We start from the raw sequence: 15612 nt of genomic DNA on the forward strand, positions 1-15612 counted from the left end.
CCATCAGGTGGAAGAAGTTAACTGTACTCTGCCCACAAGCACGCAGCCCCCAGACCAGTTGGAGCCCAAAGGCTGATGATATTGACTCCCAATGACCTCATCACCAACCAATCAGAAGAATGTCCATGAACTGATCGCACATGCCCAAACCCTCCTCCCTCACCCTGTTTTTAAAAACATTTCCCTGGAAAGCCTTAGAGGGGTTCAGGTCTGTTTAGCACTAGCTACCAGGTCTCCTTACTTGGTGCCCTGCAATAAACACGGCACTTTCGTTCACCATGAACCAGTGTTGGTAGCTGGGCTTTTACTGTGTGTGGGCAAACAGACCCAAGTGTGGTTCAGCAACAGCACTGTACGAGAAAACCTCCCCAGACGGAACTGGTTTAAAACGACAATATTTTGCACCATTGCGCGGATTGACCAAGTGATTCTTGTGCTTCATGCTGTTGGCTGGGCTCTGGGAGGTCCACATGCCGTCACTCATAAGGTTGACATTTCATGCTGGCTACCGGTTGAGGGCTCGCTCAGCTGGGGGTGGTGGCCAGCGGCTCTGCTCTCCTCCGTGCAGCCAGTCCTGTTGAGGCCTGGGTGCAGAAGCCTCAGAATGTCACTTCCACCACATTCTCTTGGTCAGAGCAGTCACCGGGCTGGCCGGATTCAAGGGAAGGGGAGACAGGCTTTGTCTCTGAGAGGAGGAAAAGCCAGGGCCATTTCCGAGGATTCAGGGAGACAATACCAAGTTTAGAGTACAGTGTGGCACACAATTAATACCCAGAAATTGCTATTTATTATCCTTGCTGCTGTTATTACTGAAGGCAAGAGGCTGATGTGATGGCCTGGGCCGTGTGTGCAGAGAGGTGAGCCCAGGAGCCCACGCTCATGCTTGAGGGTGATGTCATCTGGGTGAGAGAAGGAGGCCGAGGGCCTGGCCTGCAGAACAAGGAAGGGAAAGGCTGGAGACTCAGGGCTCAGGAAGGGGAAGGAGGAGGGTAATGGGGAGCAGAAGTGGCTTAGGTGACAAGCAGAGAGGACCCTAGAAACTCCAGGAGAGGGGGTCCTCCTCAGACAGTGGGTAGGAAGCTCAGGGCCTGAGGAAGGAGCAGCACTGGGGCTGGGCTGGGGCTGGGCACAGGGATATGAAAGACCAGGGAAAAGGTCATGGGCAGCCCAGGAGAGGGAGGGGGAGGGCCATTCCAGGGCTGCTGCTACCAGAGTGGGGTTGTGACCCCTCAGGGCCTTCTGCCTGAGAGCCCGCAGACACTTCCTGGACAGAGAACAGGCAAGGTCAGGCCACGCAGGGGGCAGGGGCCATCGAACCCTTGGAGCTGAAGCTCGGGGTACCGGGCCGGGGGCTGGGGTGAAGGCAGTGAGTGGGACGGTGGAGAAGGCGAATGGGCAGGGTCCCCTCACCTGCCACGGGGCTTCTGTGGAGGGTGTTCCAGGGGCACAAGAGGTGCGTGTATGGGGGGAGGGGCAATGCCAAAGGTCCCATCTGCCCTTGTTTGATGGGTAGCAGAGGGAGTGGGGTGGGGTGGAGTCCAGACTGACGCAGGGTGGCCCCCTCAAGAGGCTGTTGGTGCTTGTGGTTGCTGCTGTGGGGTGTGTGTGTGTGTGTGTGTGTGTGTGTGGAGCAGGGTGAAGATGTGCCAAGAAAAGGTGTGGGGGTGGAGAGGGGGCTAATCCCCCCCCCCCAGCCTTCCAGCAGATCCCATGACTTCCTTTGGTTCCCTTCAAAACAAGTCAGAGGAATAAATCCCCAGCTACCTCAGACCAACAGGTGTGACAGGTGGAAGGTCGCACTGTCTGGCCAAGGGAGGCTGGCACTGTTTGGGAACCCATCCTGCAGGTGCAGGGGTTGAGGGCAGGCCAGAAGCACCCTAGTCTTCAGGCCATCCTCCCGTGCCTGGGGTGCTCAGCAGGGGGTCACTCCAAGAAAGCAGGATGTCACGCCACAGAAAGCAGGTCCCTCAGTTTATTGGAAAAACAGGGGACAAGAGACCAGAGAGTTAGGGGAGGGGGTCCAGCGGCACTCTTTCCGTGGAAGGAGAACCCTTCTTCCTGGGTGGGGCCAGGGGCCGAGACCCAGGAAGGGAGGGGTCCTTTCCCTGGCAGCACCCGTTCCAGTGGGACCAGAAGCACTGAGGAGTGGCTGATGCGAAGGATGCCGTGATGTATTCTCAGGAACGCGGGTGGAAATCTACCAAGGAGCCGCTGTTCTCAGCTGGCAGTGGGGGCTGTGGCACGACTGGTGGATCGAAGGGCCTCTCTGGCTCTCCCCGGGGAAGGGGGCGGCCTAATACCTCCCCAGGCCGCAGGAACCCCCTCCGCAGGTGGTGTTGAGCTGGCCGCAGGGCGCACACAAGCCGGTGCTCACTGCCACGTTCCCGCTGCAGGGGGCGCTGCAGACGCTGCCCGTCACGGGCCGGGAGCCAGACACGCAGAGGTCCCCGCACACGACCCCGCCCCGGGAGCTGCTGACACCTGCAGAGACAAGGTCAGGGTCAAGAGGTCCAGCTGGTGGGCACCCTTGGCTTCTCTGATTTGTCCAGCCCTCCTGGGAAAGACTCAGAGGGCCTTCAGTTCTACCTCTGAAGGTGTGCAAGGAACCTTAGCCCGGGAGTGCTGAGGCCTGGGTTCTGGCCCTGGCTCTGCTTTTCCAACTTGGGCAAGTCCCTTCCTCTCCCTGGGCTTCAGCTTCCTCACCTATACAAGGTAAGGGTGACATCTGAGGTCCCTTCCTGCAGGGACATACTATTCTTTGCTGCTTCCCAACCGCTTTCTGTGCTGTGAGGGTCTTCCTATGAGCTAACCTCAGTCTCTCCTGCTGCATGACCAGCCCGCTTCCATTTACTGGGGAAATTACTGGAAACACTCCTCCCAGTATCTCTGTATACTCATAGCCAAGGGCATTCTTTTTGCCCAACTTTGAATTTTCCTCTTCGGGGCTCAGGGTACTTACAGACATTCACAGCTCCAATGCCTTCACACAGCCTGAGTGGAGAAAAGGTGAAAACAGGAAAGAGAAAACGGGTCAGAATGAGATCCTCCCGTTCCCCCCAGGAGCTGGGATGCATCATCTCAGGGCGATTTCTGGCCTATATTTATGCCTTCGTGTAACTTGTAAAAAGTGACTTTCCGACAGTTACAGCAATTCTAGGACAATATTTGGCAAGCAGAGTATAGGCTGAAATTCTCTTCAGCCAGATGCCTTTGTGCAGTGCATGGCTGGAACAACTGTACATGCCATGCATGGATGGGCTCAGCTTTAGGAAGGGAGAGGTTCTCTCTTGGGCAGTGAAACGAGGCCAGGATCAGAATTTGGCCAGCCTTCCCACCCTAGGGCAGGGTGGTTGCCTAGAAACTAGGCAGGGAGTAGTAGATCTTGCAAGAGCCGAGGATGGGATACTTTGAGGATGTCCTTACCCAAGAAGCAGGGTGCCCAAGTTCTAGTCCTAGGAAGGCCCTGGGCTCTCAGTGACTCTGGACATAGTGGCATTGACCTTCCTTTCTTTGCTATATGCTATGACCAAATTCTAGTCTTTTGAGATGTGGGTTCCAAAGACCCCAGAGTCTAGCTTGGGGCCAGTTCTTGGGACTGAGACTGGGGTATAGAGAAATCGAAAGTGGGCAGATCTATGCAAGAGGAATTCTTGGGGCAGCCGGGATGGCCCTACCTCTGCTCCTCGCCCTCCAGCAGGCGCCGGTAGGTGGCAATCTCGATGTCCAGGCCCAGCTTGGAGTTCAGCACCTCCTGGTACTCCTTGATCAGGCAGGCCATGTCCTGCTTGGCCTTCTGCAGGGCGGCCTCCAGCTCCGCCAGCTTGCACTTGGCATCGTTGAGGGCCACCTGGCCCTGCTGCTCAGCTTCAGCCACGGCAGCCTCCAGCTTGGAGTTCTGGGGGCCCAGAAGAGAACAAGGTGGGTTGTGGTCCCTGGGTCTCTGTGCCCACGTCCTGGATGTGTCCAGGCTCTCCCCAGCCAGCAGGGATCACCCCAGGAACAGGCCTCTCCCCTTCATCACACGGGTCTCCCTGAGTGACCACCACCTAGTCATGCACAGGGGCTGGAGAATGAGTGGTGAGATCCATTTGGGCGCACACGGGCTGTGGGAGCCTGGGTGGGCCTCCAGGGACCCCTACCTGGCACTTGGCATTCTCGATCTCGGCCGTCAGCCTCTGGATCATGCGGTTCAGCTCGTTGATCTCCTCCTTGGTGCGGCGCAGGGTCTCCCCGTGCTGGACCACCGTGGCCTTGATCTCCTCACACTGGGGGGAAGCAGAGAGGTTTGTGAGGCTGATGATTTAGGTGGTACAGTGCTCAGCCTGTGCCACCACACAGGGCAACCCCGTCCTGCACTATAACCTGACAGCTGCCTGCCCTTCTCCTACCATCCTTAGGAATCAGAATCCCCAGGCAAAAGATACTCCTCGCCTTCCTCCCATGGTCATGAACAGGATGCAGGTGTCCTGGGCCACTCGCCTTGCTGCGGTACCAGCTCTCAGCCTCGGCCCGGCTGCGGCTGGCGATGTCATCATACTGAGCCTTGATCTCCGCCACGATGTTATTCATGTTTAGGTCCCGGCTGTTGTCCAACTTGACAATGACCGATGTATCTGAGATGTGGGCTTGGAGAACGCGGATCTCCTGTGGAAGCAGTAAAGAGGAAGAATAAGCAAGTTATCTGGGCTTTTCCTCACTTGCTGGTGCCTATAATCTCTTGGGTCCATCTGGAGCCAAAGTCTCTGGTTTGGAGCAGTCAGTCCTCTGCTGAAATTGCATGGTTTTCTATACAGATAAGAAGTCCTCTTTCGAAGAAAATGCAACTGCTTCTCAAATGCTTGCTTTGAGCATTCTTCCGGCCACCTGCACCTCGGCAGGGTCCCTGCAGCCAGCATGCTGCACCTACTTTCTGGGGGTCCAGACCCTTGTGTTGGGACCCACTTCCCATTCTCCTGGACCAGCCACCCAAAGGGAAGGCTTTTGGCTGCCAGAGAAAAGCTGGGTCAGGGAAATCAGGCTGTGGGTCTGTATTCTGATTTCCAAGACCCAGTGGTCCTAGCGATCACCCTGTCCTGCCCCCTACTAATTCTGTCCCTTTTAATCCTCCACGCCTCTGCCTCCCTTCTTCCCTCTCCTTGCTCTTTCTAACCCTCCAGCCTCCGCCTGTGCTCCCATGTCCGCAGGCCCAGGCAGGGGATGGGAGATGCCCGCTATGGCTCAAAGCCCGCTCACCTCCTCATACAGTCGCCGCAGGAAGTCGAGCTCCTGGACCAGGGCCTCCACGTTGGCCTCCAGGTCTGACTTGCGGACGTAGGCACAGTCCACGTCCTGTGTGGGGTTGAAGGGGGTGTGAGGTTCAAAGGCGCTCTTGGGCTTGGCTGCAGTGTGGCCGGGCAGAGAGGACAGGATGGCCAGGGGCTCAGGGCTGGGCTTGGCTCAGGCACTCACCTTCTTTAGAGCCACAAACTCATTCTCCGCAGTAGCTCGAAGTGCCACTTCTTCTTCATACCTGAGGTGGGCGGGGAAAACAGGAGCTGTCTGCCTGAGAAGGTCTCAACTTGGCCATGAAGCAGGCATGCGGACAAGCCTGAGTCCCAGCCCCTTCCCTGGATGGTCTGCCCACCTCCGAGAGAAATGGGGCGTGAAGAAATCAGGCTGCTGGTCCAGCCTCCAGGTCACATGGGAGAGTTAAATTAGCCACTCGCACATCACCTCTGAGCTTTTCAGTGTGGGTGTGTGTGTGTGTGTGTGTGGTGGGGGAGCAGGATCTGGAAACTGTGTGTGTGTGAGTGTGTGTGCATGCACGAGCATGTGTGTGTGCCTGGGGTGCGGGAAGTGCCTGTTTTTTGCACCCAGGTCTCCATTTTCCTTTCCTCTGACCCCACTCCTTGCCCCTGGCTTAGCTACAGGCAGCGGCATCTCCCCTCTGTCATTCCCTTCCTCGCTTAGCCAAGAGGAGTCAGAGCCAGAGGCGGGGAGCACAGTGGGCTGGGATGGCTGAGAGCATCACTGAAGGAAGCTGATCAGCCCTCAAAAACAGATTCCTTTAGAGCACCCAGTGTGCACCTTCACAGCATATCAGACCTGGAGGTCTATGTCTGTGACTCTGCTACGCCTGCTTCCCAGGGGACCGTGAGCCCCATCAGGAAGGGACTGAATCTACCGTTTGCCCCTGGATCGCTAGCATCCAGCCCAGCACCTGGCTGGTACTGGGAGGTGCTCAGAAAGTGTTAGCTGAGTGACAGAGTGAACTTAGGAAGAATGTCAGGGCTTTGAGGGCTAGACTCAATAGGGATCAGAAAGATTAATTTTTCTGGGGTCCTGAGAGAAGGGTCTGGAGGATGGAGAAAGGGAGCAAGCATCATTTCCCTGACCTGCTGGTAGGAAGTCAAGGTGAGGTCTGTCCCCAGGGGACTAGGACCCACCCAGGGGACCCATGTGGTTTAAGGAAAGGCAGGGGGTGCAGGTCTCTGCCTCCCATCCTCAGGCAGAGATCTAGCCACAGGTCTGGACATGCCCCTGTGCTGGGAGCCTCCTTCAAGCCCTTTCCAGAGTTGGCCCCTTCCTGCACTCACTTCTTCTTGTAGCCCTCCAGCACCTCCTGCACGTGGTTGAGCTCAGAGGCCAGCCTCCCACTGTCAGCCTCCACGTGCTCGGCCTCCCGCCTCAGCGTCTCAATGTAGCCATTGAAGAGCGGCTCCAGGTTGCTCTCGCAGCACTGGCGGTTCTGGTAGAACTGCAGCTTGGTCTCCAGCAGCTTGTTCTGCTGCTCCAGGAAGCGCACCTGCCGCCCAGAGGCAGAGTCTGAGAATCTCTTCTTGCAGGACCAGAGGGCAAGGAGCAGGGGTCCCAGAACCAGGACCCACAGGCCCCCAACTCTCTGACCCAGAGTCCTCCCTGGCAAGGCTTATGTCACCTCTCTCAAAATCACGTTCAGGCTTGGTCGGCTCGCCTGGAAGTCGTTCCTGTGTGCTCATTTCCGTCTCCTCTAAGGCGGTATATCTAGTGACATGGAAAGGGCTAAGCCGTGCTGAGCCCAGATGCTGCTGCCACTTGTTACTATTGTGTCCGAGGGCTCAGCAGCTAACCCTGGTGCAGAGGGCTCGCTTCGCTAGGAGGGTTGAATGAGCCCTGGTACAGAAGGGCACCTGCATATGCTGAACAGTTACTACTCTAAGACAGGTGTGATTGTCAGTGTGCAAATGCACAGGTGACCCTTTTAAGAAAGGCAGACCATAAAAGTTAAAAAAGTAAAGCATGTGCCAACTATTAAAACTCTACAACAGGAGTTCCCGTTGTGGTGCAGCGGAAACGAATCCGCCTAGGAACCATGAGGTTGCAGGTTCGATCCCTAGCCTAGCTCAGTGGGTTGAGGATCCGGCGTGGCTGGGAGCTGTGGTGTAGGTTGCAGATGCGGCTCGGATCTGGCGTGGCTGTGGCTGTAGCTGTGGTGTAGGCTGGTGGCTGCAGCTCCGATTAGACCCCTAGCCTGGGAGCCTCCATATGCTGCAGGTGTGGCCTTAAAACGACAAAAGACAAAACAAAACAAAACAAAAACAAAAAAGAAAACTCTACAACAACAGTGCAATTAGAGTAATAAACTCTTGGACTATTAGTACAGGGATGTCGTGTGCTTCAAACCTCCGTTTTTCCAGATGAGGACTTGAAGGCCTGGGGAGGTTCCCTGAGTGCCTGAGACCTCACGGTGGCAGAAGAAAAACTCATCTCTTGCCTGGCAGGGGGCTACTTCTCTTACTGTAATAATTACTGCGTGCAAAGAAAATTTCATGTCCATCTCCCTGCCATGATGTCGGTCCTCCACCCCATTTGGATCCCTTTGTGTGATAACTTTGTCACATCCCTGGTAAGTCCTTTCTTGTGCTATCCATGGTTTCTCATGCTGTTAGGAGTTCCAGATTTTTTTCAGCCCTTCCTGGTGGGTGGCTCTCCAGCGTTACTTCTTTCAAGGTTGGCTCCGGAGAGCCTTCCCTGGCCCCAGAACCTCTTCATCAGTGAAGGCTTCTCCCTCGGCCCCTCAAACCACTGCCGTGTGGTGGTTGCCTGAATTTGATGAAGACAGCTGCAGACTTGGGCTGGACACTAACAGCTGCAGGTGTTTTCAACCATGTCCAGACAACATGCTGCCTTCCTCCCCATGAGGCCCAAGACAATGGAGACCATGTCTGTTGCTCATCCCTGAATCCCGAGCCTCGGGTACAGTGGCTTGGACAGACCGCTCTGGTCCCTGCTCAGTGGCCAAGTCGCCACTGGTACAGAAGCTGCTCTGTGTGATCCAGGAGATTCCTGCCAGGCGGTCTTTCAGCATCACACTGACCAGCCCACCCCTGGACACAGGGAGCATCTCTTTGCCATGTAAGCAGTTGTTTGGCTTCAGATGCATTGAACACCCACATAGCAGCTCTTTGCTCATAAGATATTCTCTCTTGGCACTAGAGGTTCTACCCTTAGCTCTCTTTCTGTGTTTTCAGTGTGTGTCCTCCATCAGACCTGGCAGCTTTTGACCCTAGTCTTGTCTTTCTGTCTTTCTGTCTCTGTCCTAGAGGTATGGCTGCCTCTCCCTCTGGACAGCTGCTATAGGTCTGTCTCTGACTTCCTCAATGCCCAGCCTGGGCCCTGAGCATAGGTAGGCTTCAGGAAGGGTGTGATCAAGGACACCCACCTTGTCAATGAAGGCGGCGAACCTGTTGTTGAGAAACTTGATCTGCTCCTTCTCCTCTTGCTTCACACACTGGGCGCTGGGGTCGATCTCCAGGTTGAGGGGCGCGAGGAGGCTCTCGTTGACGGACACGGTGGTGATGCAGGGCGGGCTGGGACGGACCACGCCGCCAGAGCGGTACCCGAAGCTGCGGCCATAGGAGCCAGCGCGGAAGCCTCCGCAGACGCTGCGGCTGCCAAAGCCCCCCGTGAGGCCGCGGTAGCAGGAGATGCCCCGGTAGGGGGCGGCCGTGATGCAGCAGCGGCCTGCCCGAGGTCCGCAGGCTGAGGCGCAGCTGAAAGCACGGCCGCTGAATCCAGAGCTCATGGAGCTGAAGCCACAGGTCATGCTGGAGACAGGGAGGTGTCTGAACAGTGGAGAAGCTGGCAGAGGACGGAGCTAAAGGCCTGTGCTCCCTGGACTGAGGCAGGCCCTTTTATGCACCAGGGCAGCCGGCAGTAAAAGGGGCAGCAAAGAGACAATAGCTGCGTTTTATTGGCTTGGCATCACCCCGGCCTCTTAGGAGTCAACCCGCTTGCCTTTCAGTGTAGCTGTGTCAACAAGCCTGGCTGCAGGCCTTTTTCATCTTCAAAGCCCTTTATGAGCTTCCTCATTGCCTCTCCCTCCCATTGCTCCTGGAAGTGGAGACCTCCTGGAAGCATCTAGGTGGACTCCGTGCTCCGAGTGCAGGGAATGGGTGCAGTGACCTGGGTGGAGCTTGCTCTCCGAATCCTTTTCTGGAAGCTGGGCTATGGCCCTGGACCTATGATCTGGCCTTGGAATAGAGGGGCTGACCTGTCCCAAGTTGGGGGCAGTGTCCCAAACAACAACCTCTGGGCTTCTTTGTCTTTTTTTCTGTCTCTCTCTTTCTCTCTCTCTCTCTCTTTTTTTCTTTTTAGGACCGCACTCGGGGCATATGGAGATTCCCAGGCTAGGGGTCCAATTGGAGCTACAGATGCCAGCCTATGCCACAACCACAGCCACTGCAATGCAGGATCCAAGTCACATCTGTGACCCGTACCACAGCTCAGAGCAACGCTGGGTCCTTAACCCACTGAGCAAGGTCAGGGATTGAACCTGCCTGGTTCCTAGTAGGATTCGTTGCCGCTGCGCCACGAAGGGAACTCTCCTCTCTGTCTCTTAAAGCACGTTCATTTCTTCACTGTCGCTATGAGCTTCTCCTAATGTGTTCCTACGCAGAGCCTAGTCAGAGGTGGGAGTGGGGGGATAGATTTGGGAGGAAGCATGGTCCCTGTCCTTTGGGTTTTCTAGGAAGACAGGAGCCATGGGGCACCTGCTGGGACATGGAAGAAACTGAGCCAGAGAGTTCAGGTGAGAACCAGGGCTGTTCTTCAGAGTTCTGGGCTTTGCTGCTGGAGGGCCAGGGGTCAGGAGTGGGAATGAGATACTGCAGAGCCACAGGGATTAATCAGGGAAGACTTCTTGGAGGTGAGTTTAAGGAAGACTGGGTGGGATAGGGATAGAAATGATGGGAGGCAGGAAAGGAGTCCAACTCTGCTTTGGGGACTAGGCTGTGTCATCACTCATTCCCTCATTCATTCCGTACATTCTTCTTCTTTTTTTTTTCTAATAAAAAAAAAATTATTTGGCGTTCCCACTGTGGCTCAGCAGGTTCAGGACCCAACTAGCATCCATGAGGATTCGGGTTTGATCCTTTGCCTCGCTCTGTAAGAGAGGGTGGCATGCACATGGGGGTGCCAACGTTTGCCTAGTGGGGCAGGGGAGAAGCCACAGGTGGGGGAGAGGCCCCTGCTGCCCAGGCTGAGTTGGGGTCTGATGTGGGGGGTGGGGTGGGAGTTCTCTGGGTTCCCAGCAGGAAAGCTGAGTGATGGCTGTGTGTCCACACCCACTGGGAAGGGTGAAAAGTGATGAGGTGGGGGGAGGCTACCTGGGTCCTGAAATGGTGACTTTCGCCTCTCCCCGGACCCTTGGGGTGAGTGGAGGTGGGGGCTTGTGTAGCTGTCCTGAAGGTCAAGATCCCTTCCTCCGCCTCTTCCCCTTGGGGCTTGGACCACTGATGGCTTTGATGGGTGGACGGTGGAGCCGAGCCAGGATCTTCCACTGACATGAGGATTTGAGCCCATAAACCCTTCTAAGCGTGTGTCTTTGTACTTGGGATGACTCCTCTGATGGGCCTGTCTCCTGACCAGCCTCGCAGCCCAATGCTGACTTGATCTGGTCTAAAAATAGCCCTCCAGGTCTCCTCCCGGAGCCTCACCTTTTGGCCTCCCTCCTGCCTCTCAGTTGTGTCCCAGGCTCATCTGGTCTGGGAGGCTGGGGGATGGGAGGGCTGTGGTGAGCCATCGGGGGCTGGCTAACCTCCACTCAAATCCTAAATATGGACCCTCCCAGCCCCTCCTCTTGAGCCCTATGGAAAGATGTCTGCAGACTCCTGTGACTGGGGTGGGAACTCTATGGCTGTGGGCTGTGGGACAGGGACTTCTGGTGTGAGAGATACACGAAGAGGCCAGGCTTGGGGGCACTGGGGTGGCTGATTCCAGCTGTGATTTTTGGACCAGTTCTGTGGCTGGTGGGTACGTTCATGCCCAGCCTTTGCTGGGTCATACATCTGCCAAGAGAGAACCAGATGTTTCTCTTCTCTTGTCTCAGCTGGAACTGGTGAGCATCTGGAAGGGTCTCCCGGCGAGTTCAATGGTTATGTGGCACTAACTCCCAGTCAGATGCCGAGGGGGGCAAGATGGCACATCATCCATGAAGCCCTGGTAATTGCGCCTCTGTCCTCGGATCCTGCTCATCTGCCCCAACCCAGGTGGCTCCGTATCAAGTTGGACCCTTCAGTGAGGGTCTCTGTGCAGATAAACCCACCTCCTTGGGTTGAGGGAGCCACAAGTGGGCCCAGGCTCCTGTTCGGATGGGAGATGATGGGATGGCAAAGGCCGGCGATCAAAAGGCCCCTTACTAGATTTGTGACCTGGGACAGGTTCCTTACCTGTAAAATATGAATGGCCATCCAGGCCTGCTGGGCTGTTGGGAGGATGAGGTGAGTGTCTGGAGGGGGAGGTGCCTCCCCCACCCCTCCCAGGACTGTGCACTGACAAGATGACTGGTTTGGGTGATATGCAAAGGGACAGTGAGCATCAGCTGGGACGTGTCATCCCTGTGTGAGCAGAAAGCAGCCTGGCAGCATTACAAAGCAATCATGGCCACCTCAGCCAGCTTTAATCAGAACAGCTCTTTGTAAATGGCCCAGAACAAAGAGAACGGAGACTGGATGAGTCCCTTGAAAACAGACAGAGACAGGAAGCTGCCAAAGGGAGAGCAGCAGCCGGACAGGCGGCCTCTTCCACCTGGGCTCCAGGCTGGATTGGCCCCTGCCCTCACCGTGGGCTATAAAGGCTCTAGCTGAGCCCCAGGCTTGTTCAGGGGCCAAGGCCTGCGCCCCGACCTTCACACGGCTGGCCTGTTGCCTGGAATGATGACCTGCCCGCAGCTCCGGGCTGAGATTCCTGCCTCTGTCCCTGGAGCTGCGAGCACCTCTGGGCCTTATTCATAAATGTATGGTTTTCAAGTGGCCACCTGCTGGTCTGCCTGGCCTCTGACCCTCGGAGGCCCTGACACTTGTCATTTCTTCTTGCTTAAATATCCATGGACCTTTGAGATTTTTGTCTCTTCCTCATGGATTTTTGATAAACAACTCTGTAGTGAACATTCAAAGATAGATCACGCCCATATCTGCTAATTTCTTTCTTTCTTTCTTTCTTTTTTTTTTTTTTGAAGGCTGTAGGTTCCCAGGCTAGGGGTTGAGTTGGAGCTGCAGCTGCCAGGCCTATGCCACAGCTACAGCAACACCGGATCTGAGCCACGTCTGCGACCTACACCACAGCTCATGGCGATGCCGAATTCTTAACTTACTGAGAGAGGCCAGGGATTGAACCTGCATCCTCATGGATACTAGTCGGATTCATTACTGCTGAGGCACCAAGGGACCTCCGTCTACTGATTTCTTTAAAATAAATTGCTGGAGGTTGAACCGCTGGGTTTGAAAGGACTGTCCTGGCCAGGCTGTGCCTGTCTGCCGCCTGTCTGGCCGTGGAAGTGGGGAGGCTGCTGCGGTGAAATAGAGGATCTGAGAGTCAGGCAGTGTGGCTGCAAATCCCATTTCTGGCTCTGACTAACTACGTGACAAGTGAGTCCATTTCTGAGTCCCTTATGTCTTCGTCTGTGATGTGATGATTAGAACATTGGTTTCCTGGGCCTCCGTGAGGGTGGACTGAGATGGGAATGTGAAAGCCCCCAGGGTCTGAACCTGCGAGCCAAGACGGGGACTGCTGCGCCTTTGCCTGCTCTGTTCTCCAAAACCTTGCTGCCTCCAGGTTTGCCTTCTGGCCTTGAATTTGGAACACACTGAGTCCTGTGGACTGGAGCTGATAAAACGTGGCATCTTCACATACTCCACAACTGTCCCTGTCCTCCAGGAGCTGACCGCTTAGTCGGGTAGATGGGTAAATAGGTACAAGTTAAATGGGTGGTAGATGCAGTGGTTTTTCAAGGCAGTTGGGGATTGTCGATTTCCTTACTGGGTGAGTCTTGTCTGTTTCAGGGGAGGAGCGCAGTGTGAGCTGGTGCCATCGCTGGAGGCTCTGTAGGAAAGGTCTGACTTGACCTGGGTTTTGAAGTTTAGGAAGAAGTTAGGGAAGACGGAAGGGTGGAACCTCTGCCAGGAGGAGAGTGGCTGAAAAGCCCAGGACTATGCAAAGGGCTGGATGAGCACTGGTAGAGCTCAGAGGACGTCAGACCTAAAGGATGAACTTCCAGTGAAGTTCATCCAGTGACGCTTGGGAGGAAGTCAGGGACGCCCACTTTCAATGCCATGCCTGACAAGCCAGAATTCCTGGCCAGGAAAAGAAATACATGCAACTATGAGAAGAGAGAAGGCTGGCATTATTTCTAGACAATGAGATGAACTACAGAGAAACCCCAATACAAATCAACCAATAAACTCTAGAAATAATAGGATTAGTAGAGCAGTGCTGCTAGTTACAATGTCAGCTTAGCAAATTAAAAATGCTCTTCTTGGAGTTCCCGTCGTGGCGCAGTGGTTAACGAATCCGACTAGGAACCATGAGGTTGCGGGTTCGGTCCCTGCCCTTGCTCAGTGGGTTAAGGATCTGGCATTGCCGTGAGCTGTGGTGTAGGTTGCAGACGCGGCTCGGATCCCGTGTTGCTGTGGCTCTGGCGTAGGCCGGTGGCTACAGCTCCGACTCGACCCCTAGCCTGGGAACCTCCATATGCCGTGGGAGCAGCCCAAGAAATAGCAACAACAACAACAGACAAAAGACAAAAGACCAAAGAAAAAACAAAAACAAAAACAAAAAAACCCAATAAAAATGCTTTTCTTTCTTCTTTTTTTTTTTAAGGGCTGCAGATTTGGCATATGGAAGTTCCCAGGCTAGGGGTAGAATTGGAGCTACAGCTGCTGGCCTATACCTGCTGGCCTCTGTGACCTATGCTGCAGCTTGTGGCAATGCCAGATCCTTCATTCACTGAGCAAGGCCAGGGGTAAAACCACATCCTCACAGACTCTATGCTGGATTCTTAACCCACTGAGCCACAGTGGGAACTGCAAAAGTGTTTTTCCATATGAGTGACAACCAACTAAAAAATAAGTAGAAAAATGAAGATACTATTCCCAAGAGTGATAGAAACAGTGCAGAAGCTGTGATATAGCAACAAAGTGTGCATATGATCTTTGTGGAGAACAGCGTAAGACTCTATTACAAAAAAATACAAGGAAGCCTGATTAAGTAGAATTACATCATATTCAGATAAAATTTGACCTAACGTCCTCAAGATATCTGTTTCCTCTAAATTAATGTATAAGTATAATGCAAGAAACTTCCAGCTGAATTTCTTTTGAGGGAACTTGATAAAATTAATCTAATTTTTATGCGAAAGGATAAAATCCATTTATAATAAAGTGGGTTATGAAAAAGGAAAGCAAAGAGATGGTCTGAGAATTAGAGATTCAGAATAGTAAAAAAAAAAAAAAAAGTCTAGTTTCTATGTAGGTCCGGTATATGGACCATTGGAACAGAAGAGAGAGCTCAAAACAGACCCTTTAACGTAACATAAACATGGTGTTTGATGATGGTGGCAACAAGCAAAGGACTATTTACTCAGCTGGTGAGAGTAGTAGAAATAGACTTATTGAATGAAAAGCATAAGGCTGGAGTCCAGTTTGTACCATATGCCATGGGAGACCTCAGATGCCTGAAAGGACTGGACATAACAGTTTAAAGTATAGGAGTTCCCGTTGTGGCTCAGTGGGCTAGGAACCTGACCTGGTGTCCGTGAGGATGCGGGTTTGATCCCTGTCCTTACTCAGTTGGCTTAAGTTTCTGGCATTACTGCAAGCTGCGGCGTAGGTCACAGATGCAGTTTGGATCTGGCATTGCTGGGGCTGTGGTGTAAGCCAGCTCTGACTTGCCCCCTGGCCTGGAAATTTCCATATGCCACAGGTGCAGGCCCCCCCCCCCACAAAAGAAATAAATAAAAGATAAAAACATAAGGCACACAAAGAATATGTAGGAGAAAATCCTTGTGACTTAGGAGGTGGGGAAAGACTTCTTAAGCAAACCTTAAAAATCAAAACAACACACAGAAAATTCAAACCATAAGACAAGAAATTGAACAAGATAAGAAATTGATTGACATGATCACAACAAAATTAAGAATTCTAGTTCTATTTCTAACAGTGTAAAGAAAAAGTTAACAGAGAGTCAATAGCCTGGGAAAAGCTTAATATCTACAATACAAGTGCTCCTGCAGAACAAGTGAAAGACCGGAAACGCAGGGGGAAAGTAACCAGTGTCTGCACAGAGGGTCCCCCAAAGGAAACGACCAAAGAGCCAACA

General features: G+C 53.9%; 1 protein-coding gene across 1 annotated transcript; it reads right to left on the minus strand.

The window, feature by feature from the left end:
• Positions 1 to 2004: 2004 nt before the first annotated feature.
• LOC125131658 (keratin, type II microfibrillar, component 7C) lies at positions 2005 to 9108 on the minus strand. The gene is made up of 9 exons (XM_047788433.1): positions 8681 to 9108; positions 6576 to 6784; positions 5449 to 5509; positions 5233 to 5328; positions 4480 to 4644; positions 4140 to 4265; positions 3675 to 3895; positions 2960 to 2991; positions 2005 to 2481 (listed from the first exon to the last, which is right to left on the minus strand). Exons 1-9 carry the CDS (start codon positions 9062 to 9064, stop codon positions 2294 to 2296), a joined length of 1482 nt encoding a protein of 493 aa, XP_047644389.1. The 5' UTR covers positions 9065 to 9108; the 3' UTR covers positions 2005 to 2293.
• Between the last annotated feature and the right edge of the window lie 6504 nt (positions 9109 to 15612).

This window comes from Phacochoerus africanus, chromosome 7 (genome assembly GCF_016906955.1).
Source record: "Phacochoerus africanus isolate WHEZ1 chromosome 7, ROS_Pafr_v1, whole genome shotgun sequence".
NCBI classification, from domain to species: Eukaryota; Metazoa; Chordata; class Mammalia; order Artiodactyla; family Suidae; genus Phacochoerus; species Phacochoerus africanus.